We start from the raw sequence: 21101 nt of genomic DNA, 5'->3' as shown, positions 1-21101 counted from the left end.
CACAAATATACAGACTTTAAAGTGGTTTTCAATCCTTTTTGTATCAAGGCCCAATATCTATTGGGCATTTGAGCCACGGACCACCATTCGATTAGATTTAGCCTCTCAGACCCAAAACGTAACGAATATTTTGTTGTTGGATAAGATTTTGTCCACCACTATTCCATGCTGTATTGATACCATAGGAGAGATAACGGCAAACGTTGATCAAAATAACAAAATACCAATTATTAAGACTTCTTGTAAATTAAGTATAATGCAGATGTCTAACAATTTAACTGTGGGTCAATTTGGTTTCATTTTACGCTCTCAAGAGTTAAAGATCTCTAGTGGTCCATTTGGTTGCTAACACTCCTTCATTTAGCTGGAGACCACCTGGAATCCCCTTACCTTGAATAAGTAGCCATTCTTTATCTTGTTCTGCACCGTGTCATATTCGGCCATGATACCGCACATGATGGCATACCTGCAGACAGACAAAAAGGACATCGTGTTCACTTTTAGACATTTGAAGACCACCTGAGCGATGGGACTGACAGGTGCCACTCATCATTTTATTGTCCGAAATGTGTTAGTACCTGCTGATGTAACCAGTACCACACATGATTTTGTTTGACTGGAGTGGAAGTACTGTAATTACCTGTAGGATCAGACTTTTTAGGGACTTTGTATATAAAAAAAACACACAAATGTAATATGTTGCCTCCATTATCACCACCTCTAAAGGTGTGTGGAGATGAATCAGGCAGTTCTATTCCCCCCCCCCCCCCCCCCCCCCTGGTCTGAAGTAGGCCACAGGCACTGGGAAGAAGAAGTGATCAAAGTCCTTTCACAACTACGCTGCCATGATGCTGCTGGTGCTCTGTGTCAAACAGTGCAGTGAGACACAAAACACCCTATTATATGGCGGGTTGGGGGGTGCAAGGTCATCTTGACAGTGCCATCTGACATGGTGGTACTGATGGTAGATGGAATCCGAGTGTAGGGTGCGTGTGTGTGTGTGTGCGTGTGTGTGTGTTTCTTGCTTAAGCAGAGCATGATTTGTAGTCGGGCTCCCGACTAATCACTCACTTGCACCATCTCGCTGGATTGTGATTGGTTGAAATGAAGCAGGCACACAGCGTGCCTAAACAGTACGAAAAGCAAACAGTGATTGTGAAAATTGTATTATTTGGCGGTTTGCGGCAGAGCGCAAGTTTTGATTCAGGTGATTGGTGGGGAAGTACGAAATTTAGTTTAGGAGCGTGGTTTATGAGTTTCTCTCCCCGGTGCGGATATTTAATTGATTTATGTAACTTTGGTGATTATTGCTTACAGCCGCTCAAACAGAACATGTAAAAAAAAAAAGAAAAAAAAAAGCTTTCATCCAGGGGGCTTGTAATTGTGTGCAACCATTTGTGAACATAAATCTCAACCCCTTTCGTGCGACACAATGTAACTTCCATTTAATGTGGGCGGTGTGGAAATTAGCAAAAATAAAACGAGTGCCAAACATCACAACGCGTTAAGTGTCTCGCACTTTCTCTGCCAGGGGAACAAAGGTGGGCGATCCATGAGTTCTGCACAATGAATGCACCGTGTTTATTTTCTTAAGATGGCATGGGTGTTGCCCACACGCCACACCACTGCTGGGTTGGCGGCACACATGCAGTGGGGAGCTTTACAACATCACAGGAGCAAAGATGCTATCTGTCTGAAGTTGTGTGCCGTTTGGCTTCCAATGAAAACACACTTCTGGATGGGACGGCTTTTGCGAAAATCCTATAAAAAAAAACATCGCTACCACTTGCGAGGAAACCAATCCAACCCCCGATGCCGAGTGCCAAGCACTGAAGCAGGGAGGCATTGGGTCCCATTTTTATAGTCTTTGGTATAAAACACCTGCGGTCTCCCCGAGGCTATCTTTGGCATGACCCGTGACCTGGCCAGAGAATTGAACCCCGACCTCCCAATCTCAGGACGTACACTCTCTGACCACAATAACTTTGTACTTCTAGAAGTATTGCTGCACTTACTCGATTTGCAAAGATATTTTCCGATTCAAGTTTGCCCTCTAGCGTTTTGGGTTAGAACGTAAACTAATATGACCCGATAGTCTATCTCTGGTCTGTCTCCAAATAGAAATTCCCCCAATGCTACGAGAGTCTAAAAACACAGCAATATAAACATGAATTCAATCCTTGCCATTGAGGTTAATAACATCATCCCAATCCATCAAGGCAGCAATGTCTCCGTAACACTTTATCCTTGCGATCTGAAACATATGTTATTAAGAGCAATAAATCTTGTTTAAGGTCAAGGGAGGGGGGAGAGAGAGAGAGCGAGAGAGATGAGAGTAGCAGCATACCTGAAGGTAGTACTAATCCCCAGGTTGAGATCAAGCATTGCACAGGTGAGGGCTGTGTGGGGAGGATTGCTCAACAGCCATGCTACCGCAGGACATATTTTCCCCAATCCTCTGATTGGTGTCGTGTATCATTATTCAGCATATAGCAATGCTGGCAGTACTTAATCAGAAGTATTTTGGACCCAGGAGGTGTGTGTGTGAGTGCCAGTGCCAGTAGTGGTAGAGCTCATTGTGCCAAGCACACATAATGGTGTTGGCTCGTCTCACCTACCTGGAGTTCCCCTATATGGAGCAACACGCTGGAGGACGGGAGCTCATTTAACAACACAGGACAGACCGGCGATTGTGTTGATGTTCAGGCCTAACTTGTATTTACGGCAAGTGCACCCCTCCCTCCCTCCCTCCCTCCCTCCCTCCCTCCCTCCCTCCCTCCCACGGCGCTATTATTTACCACCATTAACAAATAATAATTGTTATTTACATGCAATGCGGCGTCACAAAGCATTTGGAGAGAGAGACAAAAGATGTCATGCATGCCAGGTTAACTAATGCTTACTGTTTAACGAGCAATGACGGCAAGAAGGGTCTACCTCGTTGCTTAAGTAAACTTTACATTTTCGGCGTGTGAAAAGGTACCGTGGTGTGCGTGCCTCCAGAGAGGGGAGAGAGATGCATGGGAGCAGAGAGCACCAAGAGGAGGTGGAAGAGAGGGAGGGAGGGAGGGAGGCAGTGCATCCACACTGTAGCGTCACGAAGATGCCAAAAGCCGCGAGTGGCAGGCATCTCTTCCTGGTTTTTAGACAGCTGGTGGATGGAAAATGAAGCTTGCGCGCGGCTTCCGCTTGCCGCGGGGGCAAGAGTTTCTGATTTTCTGGCCGACACGGCATTTTGCCTGTGTGGGTGGAGCTGCATTTCCATACACCAGCTATTTAAAAACCAGGAAGAGACGCCTGCCGCTCACGGCATTTGGCATCTTCGTGACGCTACGGTATGGACGCAGAGAGAGAGAGAGAGAGAGAGAGAGAGAGAGGGGGGGGGGGGGGGGGGGAGGGATAGAGGGAGGGAGAGGGAGGGAGGGAGGGAGGGAGGGAGAGAGAGAGAGTGTCAGAGAGATGGGATGTGAAGGTGTGTGGAGAGGTGTGTCAAGCCTCAGGGGCCTATAATATACCTGCTGTTGTTTAGACTTTCCTTTCTGTCCCTGCTGTGTTGAAATACTACCTTGCAGTGGTGCAAAGTAACTAAGTACATTTACTTAAGTACAATTTTGAGGTATTTGTACTTCACTTGAGTATTTCCAATATCCAATACTTTCACTTCTACTCTACGTCTCAGAGCCAAATATTGTACTTTTACTGAACTACAATTATTTGAAACTTTAGTTAAGACTAGTTACTTTGGAGATTTAGATTTCGATTAGAAAACATACATTAAACACTTCAACCCTGGCTATACACATTTCAGCCATTTAAAAATAGCCACTCTACAAGCTCACAATTTGCGTGGCAAAGCTATTTGCAAAAGTTTAAATTGGACATTCTGCATAATGAGTACTTTTACTTTTGGTACTTTTAGTACATTTTGATACCAATACCTTTGTACTTTTACTACAAGTACATTTTGAATTTCGGACCTTTACTTGCAACAGAGTATGTCTATATTGCAGTATTGATACTGCGAGTACTTTTTCCACCACTGCTATGTTGCATGACTTTCCAACGCGATGGGGGGTAACTATCGACAGGGGGGGGGACGCCAGTTGCGCAAAGGTGAAGTCCACGCTTTCATCGGGGCTCGCCGAAAATCCCCCACTCCGACGGGTAAAAACAAAAACCTTTGGTAAAAACAAAAACGCTGCTGGGCGGAAACCGCAAGATTTATTACAGCCTTCATGTCGAAACATAGAGAGCTCATTCAGAGATAGAGAGAGCAAGCGAGAGAGAGAGAGGTCTAGGCTGTGCTCCGGGCTAAACCTGCACTGAACACATTGGAGGAACTCTAGGAATTCAAGGGCAACCTGTTGGAAACATGCTGTGGGAATGAGCAATGTGTTTTGATAAATGGTAAATGGTAAATGGTGCATTTATATAGCGCCTTTATCCAAGGCGCTTTACATAGATTGTGCATTACATTCACCCATTCACACACGCATTCATACACCGATTGCGGCAGAAGCCATACAAGGTACCAACCAGCACATCGGGAGCAATTTGGGGTTCAGTGTCTTGCCCAAGGACACTTCGACATGTAGAATGTGTGTGTGTGGGGGGGGGGGACAGTTGCGAAAGCCCTGTGTGAATTTAAAGAGTGGTTCATGCTTGGTTCATGCGCCAAAGTGAGGTGCCTTGTGAGCTCTTTTAGAGGGGGAATACCACTCATTTTTAACATTGACCTACTGTACTGACCTGTTTATAGCTGGTTAAAACAGAATAATACTTCCAAGTGATGAGGTCTTTGTGGCGCAAGATCGAGAACGGAAGGGGTGCATTGTTGTCATGACAACCCTAATGATGACCGCAGCAACACAAAGGCATGTGTTCAGTTTTAAAGTTGTCACTCCAGAGGTCAAAATGACACCCCCCCCCCTACACACACTCGCGCGCCACCCTTCTGACTGGCGACTGGCAAAGGCCCTGTAGTTAATCCGTGGGTCTTTGTACCATCAGAGGGGCCCTGCAGTCAGGGATTTACATGGGCTAAATTCACACGGAGGGATCAATGAAAACGCACCTAAAAAACAAAGCCTGCGATGCAAGTAATGCAATCACGGTGTCCCTGGCCGCCCGTCAAGCCTGCTGGGATTATATACACAACCGTTTGGGCTTCGTGCTCGCAGGCACGAACACACACACGTCACGCAACCCCCGTAATAACCCTGTCCATGCCGTGGTGGGGAAAAGTACTCAAAGATTTTACTTAAAGGTTTCATGACATTCATTTTCGTTTTTCTTTTAGGTTTAATTACACCCACACAACCTGAACTTTAAACATTCAGAAAGACTAGCTGTCCAGTCAAAGCCTTGGGTGTTCATTCATCCATTCATTTTGTAAATCAAGAGAGTGCACAAATGATTACATTTCTGCACTTTTTCCAGAGTTTACTGAGAATTTGACTGGTGTGGTGTACAGTAGTACGGTATCCCAGTTGTGTTCCACGGCAGGCAGTCCTCCGTAAAGAGGTTGATGATGTGAAAAAATCTGCGGTGGATACTGGGAGGTGGAGGAGGGCATCGTGGGAACAGAACACAGCGCCGTCTGGTTCGACACGGCTGCTGGAGTTCAAAAGTTAGAGAGGAGTGACAGCATGGAGTACGTGCTGCAGAGAGGTTGATAGATAACATTCAACTTTGACAAAGTGCCTCTCCCTCCCCATACAAGCAACTTCAAAAGAAGTCCTTGTCCACCTCTTCTGGTAAATGGTAAATAATACACTAATCACACAAACATCCATACACCGATGACGGAGGAAACCAATGGGGTTCAGAGTCTTGCTCAAGGACACTTCGACACTAACACTGGGGGAGCCCCGGGTTCGAACTGGCAACCTTGCGGTTCCCATCCGGCCACTCTACCCCTGAGCCACCGCCGCCCCGGGAAATAAGCCCTGGTAAGTCAATTTGGCCTTTGACACACAAAAAAGCTGGTGAATTCTATTAAACAGTGATGACTACTGGCTAAGTCGGTTAATGTGTTTAACCCTAGATACCTGGCCATAATGTGTCTGCTTTAAGATACATTGGAATAGAAAAAGTTGAAAAAACACAGGGGAGGACCCTGGGAGTCTCTCTTGCTGAAAAAATAAGCATTTTGGATATATGAATTGAGAACCCTTAAACCTTTTGGTATGAATTTGGACCTAGATATCAGACCATTCCTTTAATACCTGCCTGACATGCCGCTCTATTATTATATCTGTGTATTCCTTTTGTATTGTATATATGTTTGTGTATTTATTGTATTTTAAACCTATTGTTCGTGAGTGTATGGCCCCTTAATTGATGTATTTGTATTGCTCTGGAGTGGATCTTCACATACAGCCTATTGGCTTATTAATTGATTGAATGACGACACCCAGTTATGTTCCACCTATTTAAGGATTTCAAGGCCATACCCATGTAACTTGAGAAAGCCCGGAGGGGCGAAACGTTGTTGTATTTAGGTTGAAATAAAAAAGACGGGGAGCATAACTTTATCGTGTGCGGACATTCCACTTCTTTCTTCATTAACCCTAGATACCTATAATGAATTTCTGGAGAAAAAAAAATCCTGGTTGCATAAACTTCAAGGGCCCAAAATATCCCCATCTGAGTGGATCAGACAGAATTTTGTCTGCTCATTTCTTGTCTGGAGTGCTGCGGTACGTGCATGAGCTAATGCCAATTATTTCCGTACTAATGAGGACAAATAGGACTGCTTGTTCCACAAGGGACTTTAGGGATTGTTCCTGACTCACAATGGACCTCCTTTGGTTTTTCACGCTTTTTTCTGGCGTCATGATTTCCCTTAGAGGGCTGGGATGGGTTGTGTTAAGTGATATGTTTTGGTTTAAAGGTTAAATCACTATATTGTGTTAGTAATCCTTGCTAGTGTTCGTTCCGTAACATGGGGTCTCCCTGTCTCTCCAGCTCTCCAATAAACAGAAAACACATGGTCAGTTAGGTGACACAATTTCAGCAGCCATTATAATCAGCTTAATTCTTATAGTGTTCCAGTTCCAATTTTGTCTGCTCATTTCTTTGTGTCATCACTTACAATTCCACTTGTTTAATCTGTATCCTGACTGAGTTCTCTATCCTGAATGGATAAAATTGGTATCCCGACCTGAAAATGCATTTTCTGTTACCGACTCCTGTTACTGAACAAACAGTCTACAGCAATGAGTACCATCACAATATAGAGCTTTTTCTAACACTTATATTATCCAAAGAAAAATCACCTTTAAAATTGCTAAAGGATAGAATAGTGGTTCGTAAGGCATTTGCACAAGAGATCGAGGCAAGAATTCCCTGGCAGTGCAATGTGGCCTGGGAGAACACGCAACATGGTTTATGCCAAACGTCGTGACAAGTATGGCAGCGGTGTGGAAAGTAGGGTGAGAGCTTTTCTCACGGCATCGACAGAATAAGTAAACAGCTACTTATAAACTGCCTTGCAACACTTCCTGGCACACTCCCCAGTCTCCATCCCCTCCCTGCCTTCTTAAATCATAGTTCTATCTAGGCTTACTTTTCCCCTCCTGTCCATTAAACTCAGACGGCATTTCCGACAAGCTTAAGAATCTCACAAATTCCATTAGTGGGATATGGGATTAAGCATTAGGCTTCTTTTTAAGCTGTTGCTCTTAATTAACTAAACAAACACAGCCTTCTCTACGTGCATGAGCTAATGCCAATTATTTCCGTACTAATGAGGGCAAATAGGACTGCTTGTTCCACAAGGCACTTCCTGACTCACAATGGACCTTTTTGGGGGGGGGGGGGGGGGGGGGGGGGGGTTACTATGCATCGTAAGCATGATCGAGAACCGCATTAACAGTGAAGGCGTTGACTCTGTGAATGTTTATTTTTTCTTTATTTCTCTATTTGATAGAAATCTTCTGCCCATTTGGTATATTATGCTTATACATGAAACCCTACATGTCTACATGCCTGCTAATTGCGCTGCTACATTGTAGCTTACATAATACGTTGTAACTTAATTTTTCAAAATGGGGAGGGAAAAACACTGGGATATCAAAGTTGATTGGTGGTTATCAGCCCAAAAACACTGTTGCAAATAACATTTTAAACTCTAGCCGCATAAGACAGGGGTTCTCAACCTGGGGGTCGCGACCCCTCAGGGGGGTTCCCAAATTATTTTGGGGGGTCCCCAAATTATATTTATATATTTATTTGCAACTGAATTTATGGAAAATAGACATTTAGAGTTCACATAGTACACATAGTGCATGCATAAACTTTCCTTAATGATTATATCTGGTTTCAGTAATTATTTATGATGTATTTTCTCTATTATTAAGGTTATTGTAGCGGTCAATTTGTATTGGTGGTGGGGAGGGGAGCGGGGCGGGGGTCACGACTCACGAGACATGGCCAAAGCCTTTTCGGGGGTCCCCAGCCAAAAACGTTGAGAACCCCTGGCATAAGAGACCAATCTGAATGTCAGTATGTCATCTTCTAGTTCAATCCTCCTCAGCTGTATGCCATTCACCATCTCACTGTACGTACGAGAAGTCAAGTCTTAACACGACGAGTGTTTCAGATGTGGAATGCAGCATTGGGGCCTCCATAAATACAAACAGGATCCATGCCATCAGGCCCACTCCACACAACTCATTAAAAGAGGGAATTTTTCCCTCGAGTCACCACGTAACTTAGGTGATATGCTTTATCAAGTTACTTTAGTTACAAATTGTATTGCCCTATAAAAACGCTGCTAAACCATATACGGTAGATGTATTTCATACCCTGTACTTTATTTCTTGTATGTATGAATGTATGTATGTTGCTTCACACTTCCTGCCCGTTTTGTGTGGGGACTGCGGATGAAAATTAGCATCATTGCTAAATCTGGTGTATTTGCGTTGCATTTACATGTCTCATCGAAATAAACAACTAAAGTAACACTAGAGTAGAGTGACTGCAGCTCACAAATGGGCCTCGGCTAACTTCAAAGCTCATCAGCATGAAATCACAAAACCAATGATTTTCTTTTTTTCTTCCCAATATTTTGTAAGTTAACCCCATTTTTTCCCCCAGTGTCAATTATCTAATGTAATCCTGGGCGCTACACTCCCTCTGTCAACCTGGGGAGAGCAATGCACTGACCTCAAGCCACTTCTTTTCACCTGACAGGGGGGAGTTTCCCTGGTTGGACGTAACGTGTGCATGGAGGAACACGTTATTCCAACCAGTTCCTTCCCCCTCCAGGGGGAGGCCCCAAACCAATCATATTAAAATGGTATTTTTAACAACTCCTAAGAACAACATTTCATGAGTCAAAATAAAAAAGATGTCTTCTAAATCATGACAGTTTTCTGAAATACCTATGTTCCTATATCAGTGGTGCTCAATATTTCATGTCAAGGACCCCCAGAATTATCTGTATTTGGTTGCGGACTCCCGTCTGAAAATATGTTGTTCCAGGGACCTCCCCAGAAGCAAAGATTTGAGTTATAAACGTTCGCTCTGAAATAATATATAGTCAAAGATTTGCGGCACATTTTCACAATTTAAAAAAAAATTGCAGATCTACAAGCTCGTAGCGCTATGAGCTTGTAGATCTGCTAATTTTCAATAGCTAAACATAATCCTTGAAACACCAAAAGGGGTTCCCGCGCAGAATGGGTTAAGTACTCGACTTAAGTACAATCTAAAACAAGTAAACAAGCTCACAATGCGCCGCATCGCAACACACTGTGAGCTTGTAGATCGGCTATTTTCAAATGGCGCGTGGCGTGCGTGCGTGTTCATACCGTTTCAGAGCTTTTGCCATTTTGCTCAAAGAAGGGTTAACTGGATAAGAGTTCACCCCCAGCATGACTGATTCACAAAAAGCTACTGCAGGTAGCCCAAAGATGGTTATCGCTCAAGAGCAGCATTTCATTAACCCTTTGTGTCATCAACCACTGGTTCGTGTTCGCAAGAGCGGTTAATGGGAATAGGAACACCTTGCTGCTTCTAGTTATCACTGTGTGTGTGCGTGCGTGCGTGCGTGCGTGCGTGCGTGCGTGCGTGCGTGCGCTCATGATGATCTCCCTCACAGTGGTGGTGACTGCAGGATCGCACAGCAGCAAGTGTGTGTGTGTGTGTGTGTGTGTGTGTGTGTGTGTGTGTGTAAAGGTATACCTACCACTGATGACTGTCGGCACACAAGGGATTCAGAGTCACAGCTTCTTCTCCCACTTGTTTCCCTGAGTGAAAAAAGAAAAGGGGGGCAAATGATGCTGTGCTGATAACACACACTAACCACCACCTATATGACTGTGGTTTTCAACCCTTTTCACATCAAGACTCTTTATTCGGCATTTGAGCCACGGACCACCATTTGATGACATTTAGCCTCTCAGAACCAAGACCAAATAATATTTTGTTGGATAAGATTTTGTCCACATATCCATGCTGTGGTACTGGTAACATTAGGAGAGATAACAGGCAAACGTTGATCAAAATGACATTCTCTAATTGTGTACGATTCACAATAATTGAACTCTTCAGAGCGTTCATTTGGTTTCATTTTACGGAGTTAAAGATCTAATAAGGTTTGATTTGTCCCCCTCAAGGACCACTGGTGGTCCCCGGACCACTGGAGAGTTGGTAGGCAAATGGACAACTGGTTGAAAACCACTGACCTTACCTAGGACATTCATAATCATGTGAGCAAAAACAAGAGAGCGTGCGGATTAGCTGGATCTGGCAGAATTAGGAGGGAGGGGTTGATTGGATGAACACAACAATAGCTACACAGAGCAGAAACGCCACTAGGCAGTGCACTGTATAGCAATAAAAACAAAAGTGATATGTAACGCAATCCAGGAAGAGATGACTTTTAAATCCTTCATCACTTCGGTGGCGACAGTCTCATTTCACTTGCTCTATTAATACCAACGTCGTTAAGTACAGTATACGGTGCCCTGTTGCTCTAAATAAGCCCATCTCCAAACATCATCAACACCTTTCACAATGGTGTCTTTGAGGAAAGCACCTGACCGGCCTTGATTAAAGGTACATTAATGAGGAAGGATTAAATAAAAACAGGTCAATCCAGTCTGAACCCACACAGCTGCCTCTGTTTGAGGGAAAGGGCATTGTGGTCTACATATTGTTATAGTGTAACTCAAGACGCCAAGAGCGTGGAAAGTTATTAAAACCGGCTTTTAAAAAGCACCGTGGGAGGCAATTGTAAAATCATGAAAATAAATAAAACTAGAGTCATTGATGGCAGAGTGCACATTATTTGTAGCTCAACCATGCAAGCAACTCTAGAGGAGTTGCTGTTAACACCTTGGAGGCGCAGGACTGAGATCACCGTCAAGTTCAAGGTCAGTTGCCCGAGACGGAGATTGATTAATCTCCGTCCAATTAGTGCTATGAAAACTGATCGCATCGCTCTACAGCCTAGAGGCACTTGTTGCGCAATCCTCGGTGTTGCACAACAGTGACACGTCATCGAAAATGTTTCCCTGCCTGTTTAGCTGACAACAACGAAAATCTTAAAACATTCATAACTCGCGATCTAAATCATCCCGTCTAATTATGAAAAAAAGATCCTGTGTTTGACGGCCCTCCGCTGTCCAGTCGCTAGTCGTGATAGATTTATTCTTACCTCCCGTTGTTGTCAATCGACTCTAGAGTGGTGTGGCTATTGTTAGCTGCTACACACACATTCACAACAACATCTGGTCCGTCGGTAAAAGTGGTCCGGGCGCTATAAACGATGGGCACATTTTATTAATGGATTAAATAGGTCCGGGCCCTCAAGGTGTTAACTCATTTGGCACCGAAATCGCCTTTGGGTGCCTGTTTCCAAAGGCCCCAGGCACGAGATCGCCTTTGGACGCCTAATTTAATATCAATAAGATTACGATGGTCAATTGTGTCCTGTCAATTGGTCAATTGTATCCACTACTTGGGCTTTTGTGAACACCCCAGACAGTTTTTAAGTTGCTCGATTCAGTATTTAGATATTCGATATTCATTTTAGCTGTCCCGCCCCCTTTCTATGCAAACCCATTGTAACTTCAAACTCTTTTTAAATGATAGATTCATCGATTCATCCTTTTTTCTGATAACTGATAGTTCTTCCAATACGTGAGGGGGGCATGCATGCTTTTTGCAATTGTTTGATGTTTTTAGTCTCCTCCGGCCTCCTTTCGTTTCCAAAATATATTTTCCATTTCCCCTTGCAAGTTTATTCTTCTTTTACTAAGAGCGCTTCCGCACAGTGATCAGTTGGGGTTTAGCCAGCCACCACAGCTGTGTTTATGACCGATCATCAAATAAGAGGGAAGCTTGGGGAATTACCAGTCTCGGCATGGGCCTTCTTCTCCTCCAGGCTGGAGCTGACGTCGTGAGCATCACAGTAGGCACGGGCTAGTCGCCATAGAAACGTCGAATTCTGTCCAAACTAGGAGTAAAGAAAGAAAGAAAGAAAGAAAGAAAGAAAGAATAATGCATCTGATCAGAATGGTATCATAATGCCAAATGGTTTTCTGTGAGACCTGTCATTGTGAAATTGGATACTGTAAGGAATGGATGCTGATCAGTATTGATTCCGTCGACTAAAACTAAGAAACTGTCGCCGACAACTGTCGCCCTTTTTCACTGAGGAAAACGAAATAAAAACTAAGCTATGATCAGCGGTGCACACAAGCGGTGCGCCAGTGCGCATGCGTCGTCAAAACGTTTGGTGCGCGGTAGATCAAAGGCATTTGCGCACCAACAGCTGAGAGACAGGGATTTAGAGAATGCTGACAGGCATTCAAAAGGAACTCAAATGAGATGTTAACATCCTGTAAGTAGACTTAGAAATAAAACTAGTGTTGACTAATCATTACAAGTAACTCTTATTTTGATGAGGAAGTCAGAGGACAGGAAGTCCGTTTCAGTTGTAAACAAGCTACGATGACAAGCTACAATGACAACGGAAAGGGAAAGTTATTGTGAGCTCAGCTGTAAACCACGTTAGCGACCATAATATGAAAACTATCTGTCACTTAAGCAATGCAGGTTACACACACTGGAATTAAACATGGAACCTGCATTAGGTGCAGCATTGTTTGTAACCTTTATTTCAGGGGAATATTCGGGGGGCATTAGGTGAGTAATTCATTGTATATGTGTTGGACGTTTGTGGTTGTGCTAGTGATAAACGGACAGCTGCTGCCAGTGGGACCTTACTGCTGCTTAACGACGACACTGTCTGTGACTAGGTGTACTAGTGTAGCTTTGCATCTGTTGCATCTTCCCGTGTGAATGCAGCATAACGTTGTGGCAGGATAAGAACCCCCCCCCCCCCACTGTGCGCACAAAACTACATGGCCAGGTGAGTACTAGCCCAAAATAATAATGTGCACCCCTGGCTATGATGACTAAAACTAGACAAAATATTAGTCAAATGTTAGGGAGCGACTAGTGGAGTGGAGATCCAATTTATGTTGGTTGCGTTCTGATCTACAAGCTCGTAGCTTGTAGATCGGCAATTGTCACTATACAACCAAGTGTAAAATCAACCATTACCACACCATCTGCCAAATGCCATATGCCAAAATGCATTTTTGTCGACAAAATCGACTGTAGATTTAGTCGACTGAAATCGTATGATATTTAGTGGACTAAAACTAGACTGACACTACAAGTAAGCCTTCTAAAGGGCGAGGTCGCGTGCACGCATCCGCCTCGTTGACGGCAGACTGCTGGGCGAGCGATGGTGCTTTGGCATGGGGGGTCAGATCAACATGAATGAATTCTGTACTGGCCATATAAGGACCATGTCTTGTGAGTGCAGGGTTTGATGAGGTCAGATCAACATTATGGAATGTCAGAACAGGTCAGCTCCATACATATATGGAGATCTAAGGGTGGTAGCGGGGACATTCTCTTGAGTGTACAGGGTTTGATGAGGGCCCAGGTAGGGCCTGGCCTTAATTTCCGGTCCTGCTGTGAACTCTAATTTTCGCCGGCTGCCAGGTGCGGCTGCACTAATAACTTTGGGGAAGGCCCGTTTAGAGTTTGAATGGATAGGTATAAGTCAAAAGGGAGACATCGAAGAGGAAGGATGGATGGGGAAGGATCAACATATAGAATGTCAGAACAGGTTATGACATATATCTCCATATATGGAGGTCTGAGGTTAGATGTAGAGTTGCTGGCCAATATTGATGGCATCAGGGATGTCCATATATGGGCTTAACTGCGACAGCAGGTCGCAATTACTATGACATCAGTGATATCAATCCCTGATAATGTCATGTGATGTCACGATGACCTGGGCACCATATATGGTGGCTGATCTCACGTGATGTCACGATGACCTGGTGTAACACACTGACGGGAAATGCAAGATTCCATAGTAAATGGAACAAACAACATTCCACTAAATATGACTAAAACTACATTTTATTTTATTCAAAAGACTGACTAAAACTAAATATTTTTTTCCCTCTGTCAACACTAAGGCCGATAATAAATGTGTGGACATCCAACACACCTCCTCTCTCTTCTCCTGCAACGTGTCTAGGCTCTCTCTCTTGTCGGACGCGGTGCCTTCGTGCAAGGCGTCGATCCTGTCGAGAAGGATGGACAGATCGTCCACAGGCTCTTCCTCTTCCCCGCTCTGACCTTCATCGTTTGACTCCTCTCCGTCTGAGTCAGTCAGGGCAGTTATGTACCTGAAAAACATGTCGAACAGACCCGTCTTTAGCAAAAAAAAAAAAAAAAAACATGCATTCAATCACTACACACACACACACACACACACACACACACACACACACACACACACACACACACACACACACACACACACACACACACACACACACACACACACACACACACACACACACACACACACACACACACACACACACACACACACACACACACACACACACACACACACACACACACCATTTGTAGTAGATAACAGTAGCACAATTTGAAATTTGCACCCTATGGCCAGAAACATAATTAAGTCTGTGTGTTTGACTGTATTGCTGAATTCCTACAATGACCATAATGCTTTAGTGCACTGCCCCTCCCTGTGTGAGAAGGAAGTGAGACCAATGCCTGATGAGTCATCAGGGCAGTTGAAATACTAATACGGTATATACTAATCTAATGTAATATCTAAAAACGCATATTACACACATTAAAAACCCCGGGAACGTGTTTCTTGTGTCCTAAACATCATTAAAATGAGATCTGGGTGAAAAAGGCCATTTAAATCATGCACGATTCAGCTTCACTGACATGCGCTGAACATGAACTGCATGCTGGTTACAAATAATAAATGTGACTCGTCTTGATTCTGCAATAACCACAAAATGATACTTGGCTTAAGGTGTGTGCACCAATAAATTATTGGCAATGGTTGGGCCAAAAAAACCCAGTTCACCCTATGATCATAAAAACACAGCTTGGGGTCGCAATCACCCAACGTAAAACACATCTCCTTCCTTCCGTGTGTGGAATCAGGAATGAAAGTCTCCTGAGGCATCCGTGTTGTGATGACTAAGAGCCATCATAATCAAGTCTTAACGAGTAGCTTTTACTCCCCCCTCCCCCCCACAAACACACACGTCACACACATACACCCCGGCAGACATTGGCAATAATGGATCAGCAGTAGTCTGTACACTTGTACAGTACAGTATGTCTACATGCAAAGTACACGTTTGCTTACACAAGGGGGGCTCTTAATTGTTTGTTGGTAAGATACCTGAAGGCTTTTCTAATGCACAAAGGGAGACTTGTTGGCCGGGACGGACGAGGCACGCAATGTTCAAATGCATGTGTTACGACGGCCTCCTTTCAACCACCCTAAGTAAATTCTAACACCCCTAAGCTACCACTTAAAACACAAGCAGTAAAAAGAATTATGCATTAATTCCATAGTCGGGTAAAAAATGAAAGACGCAGAGGAAAAATGAAAATATGAAAGGCCTCCATTAAGCGTTGGCAGTAGCAACACATGCGTCATCAGTGGTTATAGGGAATGTTTTAGGGGGGGTGGCGAGTGGTCCTGGCGGGATGTGTCAGAGCAGAGCGGGGCCGCCGTTGTGGCAGAAACATTATGGGACTAACAGGTGCTGCTGCCGTGCCAGAGGCTTCCACCAGACTCCTCCCTTCAACCCCACACCGATGTGATTAAAGGAGTCTGGGCCTCTGAGCTACAGGAGGTGTTTTCTTCAGTAAAAAAGAAAAAGAAAAAAAACGCTGTCAAGTAAAAAGCGTGGCTGACATGGGCAACAAATCAAGAGAACACCGCAACACAGTGTGCCGTGCTGTGCTTCTGGCTCCACCGATCAATCACAGCTTCTTCCCACAACCGCCAAAAAAAACATGAATTTTCTATACTGAGACAAACATTATTAACGACAAAGATCAGGGTAACTCTCTAGGGGAATTTCTACCTTTTTTGTTAAAAGGTCAGGATTTTAAGACGCATGACCTGAAAGTACAAATGTCATCGCTAGAGGCCTATTCTTTTCCTCCGTGCTTAAAACCGACTGAAGTCAGCTACGTGTAGGCACACCCCAGTAAGAGAAATGCTTTCTGTGGGGGGATTAACAGCCGTCAATCTCACCTACCATTTCTGTGGCCGACAGGCCTGGCCTGTTAGCTCGTAGACTCCCAGAGCGCTTGTTGTTTTAAAGCCTACAGTATTTGCTTGAAAGGAAGACTCCTAATCCCTCTGCACACACACAGGCAAACTCTGGGAAATAAAGCGTGTTCTTGAGCCATCAACCTACCTCACGCACATGCAATTCTTGTTCTTTGACTATATACGTCTCTAAATGTGTTGATGAATTGAACAAGGTGGACCCTCTTGTAAACAAGTGTAATGCTTAAGTGGGTCGTCCACTCAAAGTTAACAGTCTTTGTATTGAGTTTGTGCTTGAAATGTACTGTAATTCTGCAAACTGTTAATAAATATTTCAATCAATTCAATCAATCAATCAATCAATGATTTGGTGCGAAAAGGAAGGATGACTGATCTAACCCTAAACAGCAGGTAGGCCAGGGATGAGTAACTTTGACGATGGCCACTAACTATACTTCCAGTTTCCACACTCACTCCAGAGGGCGACATTGCATATTACCGTCGTAGCAAAAATAGCCGATCTACAAGCTCAAAACGCGTCGTCCCAGTTTACACTTTCTGGTCGCTAATAATATCCTCTCTGTCTGACTGCGGGGTAAACCCCAAAAACGTGTAGGCAGACACCAACCATTTATTGGAAAGTTTGAAAGGACCACTTCAATTGGTCCTCACTAATAATCATGGTAAAATATCAAAATATGTTTCTACCGACATCATCAATGGGGAATCCAAGCTAATAGAAACTGCAGGCTTTCTACAGTATTCCTGAAAAGTTGCAATGTGAAAATGGAAGCCATCGTTCTCGTGATTGGTGTACGTCAAAATATATATATTTTTAAAAATACAAAAAAATCTGCCTAACGATGATGTCATTGGTGTACGGGTTTCTGAATTGCCCACAGCCCTCATATGGGACACAGACCGAATAGGAAAAAAATTGTGGTATTTATTTTATCATTAACATTAGTGAGGTGAAGCAGTCCTTTAAATAAAGCTAAATGGGCATGCTTTTGTCTGCATAATAAGGGCAATGCAGTCTGATGCTGCTTTATTCTGAGCTGTATGGTATACTACAGTGAACTAACTGGATACAAGGCTTTTGGCCCGACTGTGGTGTTATTTGAGTTTCATCATTCGTCCATTCAATCACTAATTCATTCATTCATGTCCTTTCATTCATTCAGTAGTCTCTCCACAGTTGTTTACTCAATGGAGGTGGTGAGAGAGGGAGCGCAGAGTAACTGACTGATCAGCGCATTCCGCACGCACACGCACACACCCACCCACCCCCGGCTCATGAATCAGGACACCAAGGTAAATCCGTGAATGTGTGTGTCATCATTATCCTTAAAGTGATTATGAGTCTGACTGTATACCCGAATGTAAAGTAAAGAATAAACAAACGGAGGCTAGAAAACAAAACAAAAAAATCGCAAAATGTGACCAAATTTGACTGAGGGACTGCCATTGGATTTTTTTTAATTTTCGTTTTTTCATGTCTTATGAAAGCAGGGAATCATAGCTTCAAATTGATATATTGGCTTATAGAGTAGTCTTGCAGAAAACAGGCTTGAAAGGTTCACTGCTGTGGTCTTTAACATTACACCGTGACCTAGCTACATGTTTAAGCATTTATTTCATATTTACATCGATTTCAGCTCTGACACTTATTTCAGACATGCTGTAGTATGTGAAGAGTCTGCCTATGCTATTTTCTCTGGTGAAAAGCTGGAATTTGCGCAATGCCAAGTAATGTACATCTCACTCTCCTAAGTCCAGTACCACACAATGCGGTTAAATGGGAAACCTTTATTTCCTCGAAAGGAATACAGCTTGCAGTGTAAGCACAGGTTAAACTGGAAGCACAAAGATAAGAGAATAATTATGATGCATAATTAATAACAACGGTATTGTCTAAATGGGTTAAGTGGCTCAGTGGAAGTCTGTTCCACAGGCGCGGTGCAGCCCAACGGAAGGCCCAGTCCCCCCCAACGGAAGGCCCAGTCCCCCCCAACGGAAGGCCCAGTCCCCCCCAACGGAAGGCCCAGTCCCCCGAAGGTTGCATTTCATTTCCCTTATTTCACCTTGGCAGTGGCAGGGGGAAAAAATGGAGGAAAGTAACTAAGTGCATTTACTTCAGTACTGTACTTAGTACAATAGAGGTATTTGTACTTTACTTGCAGTACTTTTACTGCACTACATTTCAGATCCAAATATTGTACTTTTACTACCACTACATTTATGTGAAAACTTTAGTTACTAGTTACTTTGTAGATTTGTATTAGTATTACAAAACTTACTTCAGCCCCTATTATACAGTATATATATTCCGGCTATTTGAAAATAACCGATCTACAAGCTCACAATGGGTAGCAATGAGACACATTGTGAGCTTGTAGATCTGCTATTTTTTTTTCCCCACGATTTTGTAACCCATTTTTCACCCCTGTGTCAATTATCTAATGTGATCCTGGGCTCTACACACCCTCCACCAACCTGGGGAGAGCAACGGACTTGAACTCATGCTTCCTTCATGCATGAGTGTCCAAGTTGCTCCTTTACACTTGACAGGGGGGAGTTTCCCCGGTTGGACGTAGCGTGTGGAAGGAACACGTTATTCCAACCAGTTCCTTTCTGCTCCATCAGGCTGGCCAGGGGGAGGCAGTTTAGAGACCAGGATTACTGCATGTTTTTGTGAGGGTACCTACCCTAGGGGACACGGGGAGAACATGCAAACTCCACACAGAAAGGCCCTTTCGCCAGCCTCACCTCGGATCTGCTATTTTCTAAATATTTTAATACCGTAGAAACCTTGAAACAAGTACTTTTACTTTTGGTACTTTTAATACCATTTTGATACCAATACCAATACTTTAATACTTTAACTCACGTACATTTTCATTACTGGACCTTTTTACTTGTAAGGGAGTATAGTTCTACATTTTACTTAATAAGTAAGAAATGTTGAGTAGTTTTTCCACCACTGGGAACGAGGGAGGCACTCTTTCAGTTGCCGGTGGGAGTTTAGCAGTTGCCGGTGGCGCCGCCATGGTTACACATCCTTCAAAACAAACCTGATAGTTACAGTTACCATCCCAACATGGCTGGGCCTAGGAGCATTCAGCTCCGGCTACATTCAAGCCTGTGCACCGCTTAATGTGGCAAGGGCAATGAAACAATGACAACAATGACCGGTTGGACCAGCATCAAATCTGTAAGGCCCCATACACGCATACAGAACACATGCATGTTCTGCGTCTTGTCTGTCTTTAACTCATTTATCGCAGACATCGCCTTTTCTTTTTTCTAATGGCGCTCGGAGCCAAGATCGCCTTTTTTAATATCAATTGATTACGGTGATCAACTGCGTCCTGTATGCGGTCATAACACTTGGGTTCCGGTGCGATGAAAAGGATAAAATAAACGGAAATGGAAAATCCGCTGGTCTTATGCATGTCTATGGGGACGCAGCTTTTTGAACGCCAATATGTCGGATTCTTATTTTTGTGTCAAAACAAGCTAGATACAAAAAGTATGTTTTGGGTGGATTAAATGACATTTGCGGCAGTCGTTAAATATCAGATTTTAACTTCCTGACTGGGAGTTTCCGGCCCAAAAGGATTTCAATCTAAGAGCCTCGCCCATTGAGTTATAAAGTGTGGCAGCCTGCGCCGCTCTGAGTCACCACTAGATGGCGGTCAATGAGTTAATGGCTGCCACAATGCATTTCCAATGGGAGGGAGTCACATGGTTTGACCAAACATTTGTATTTGATGGCTGTGTTCTGCCCATCAAACCATGTGACTCCCATTGGAAATGCATTGTGGCGGCCATTAACACTCCGATTGCCCGGGGTTATTTAATCCATTAAATCAGCGGTTCCCAAACTTTTTTGGCCGTGCACCCAGTTACCTCCAGACCTAGCTGACGCACCCCCCCACATGGAAATATAAATTGCATAAGCTATATAGAGACAAATATTTCCTATTTATCCACATATATGCACATATATGAACCTGAATATGGCATAATATATGCAGCATAGGCTACATTTTGCATATACATACAACATAATATGTTAATATATTTAAAATAAAACAATAGCACCACCATTAGCCTTTTCATGTCGCACACCCCCTAGAAGTCACTCGAGTCGCGCACCACAGTTTGGGAACCCCTGCATTAAATCATAGCGCCCAAGCAATTCATAGCAACGGAGCACTTTTACCGGCGGACCGGAAGTTATACCGGATGTGGCTGGAGCAGCTAAATGTAGCCAAAACGGCGATCGACAACAACGGGAGGCATGATTAAATCTAACGCAACTAGCGACTGGACAGCGGGGGGCCGTCTAACACAGGATCTTTTCTTAGAATTGGACGGGATGATTTAGATCGCGAGTTATTTTTTTATTGTTTTAAGATTTTCGTTG

At 43.7% G+C, this 21101-nt stretch overlaps 1 protein-coding gene across 2 annotated transcripts in view; it reads right to left on the bottom strand.

Moving 5' to 3' along the window:
• Nucleotides 1-21101, bottom strand: part of rmdn2 (regulator of microtubule dynamics 2) — a 42793-nt gene that overhangs the window by 10286 nt on the left and 11406 nt on the right. For both annotated transcript variants that reach the window (XM_079512089.1, XM_079512090.1), the window contains exons 3-6: nucleotides 14552-14732; nucleotides 12367-12469; nucleotides 10196-10256; nucleotides 391-466 (exon numbers count right to left, since the gene is read on the bottom strand). In XM_079512089.1, coding sequence (XP_079368215.1) covers nucleotides 391-466; nucleotides 10196-10256; nucleotides 12367-12469; nucleotides 14552-14732 — 421 coding nt within the window. The remainder of the gene's footprint in view (nucleotides 1-390; nucleotides 467-10195; nucleotides 10257-12366; nucleotides 12470-14551; nucleotides 14733-21101) is intronic.

The sequence above is a fragment of the Electrona antarctica genome (assembly GCF_951216825.1).
Source record: "Electrona antarctica genome assembly, chromosome: 10".
In the NCBI taxonomy this organism is placed as follows: domain Eukaryota; kingdom Metazoa; phylum Chordata; class Actinopteri; order Myctophiformes; family Myctophidae; genus Electrona; species Electrona antarctica.
Note: the sequence above shows the minus strand (reverse complement) of the source record. Positions and strands in the feature narration are given on the sequence as shown.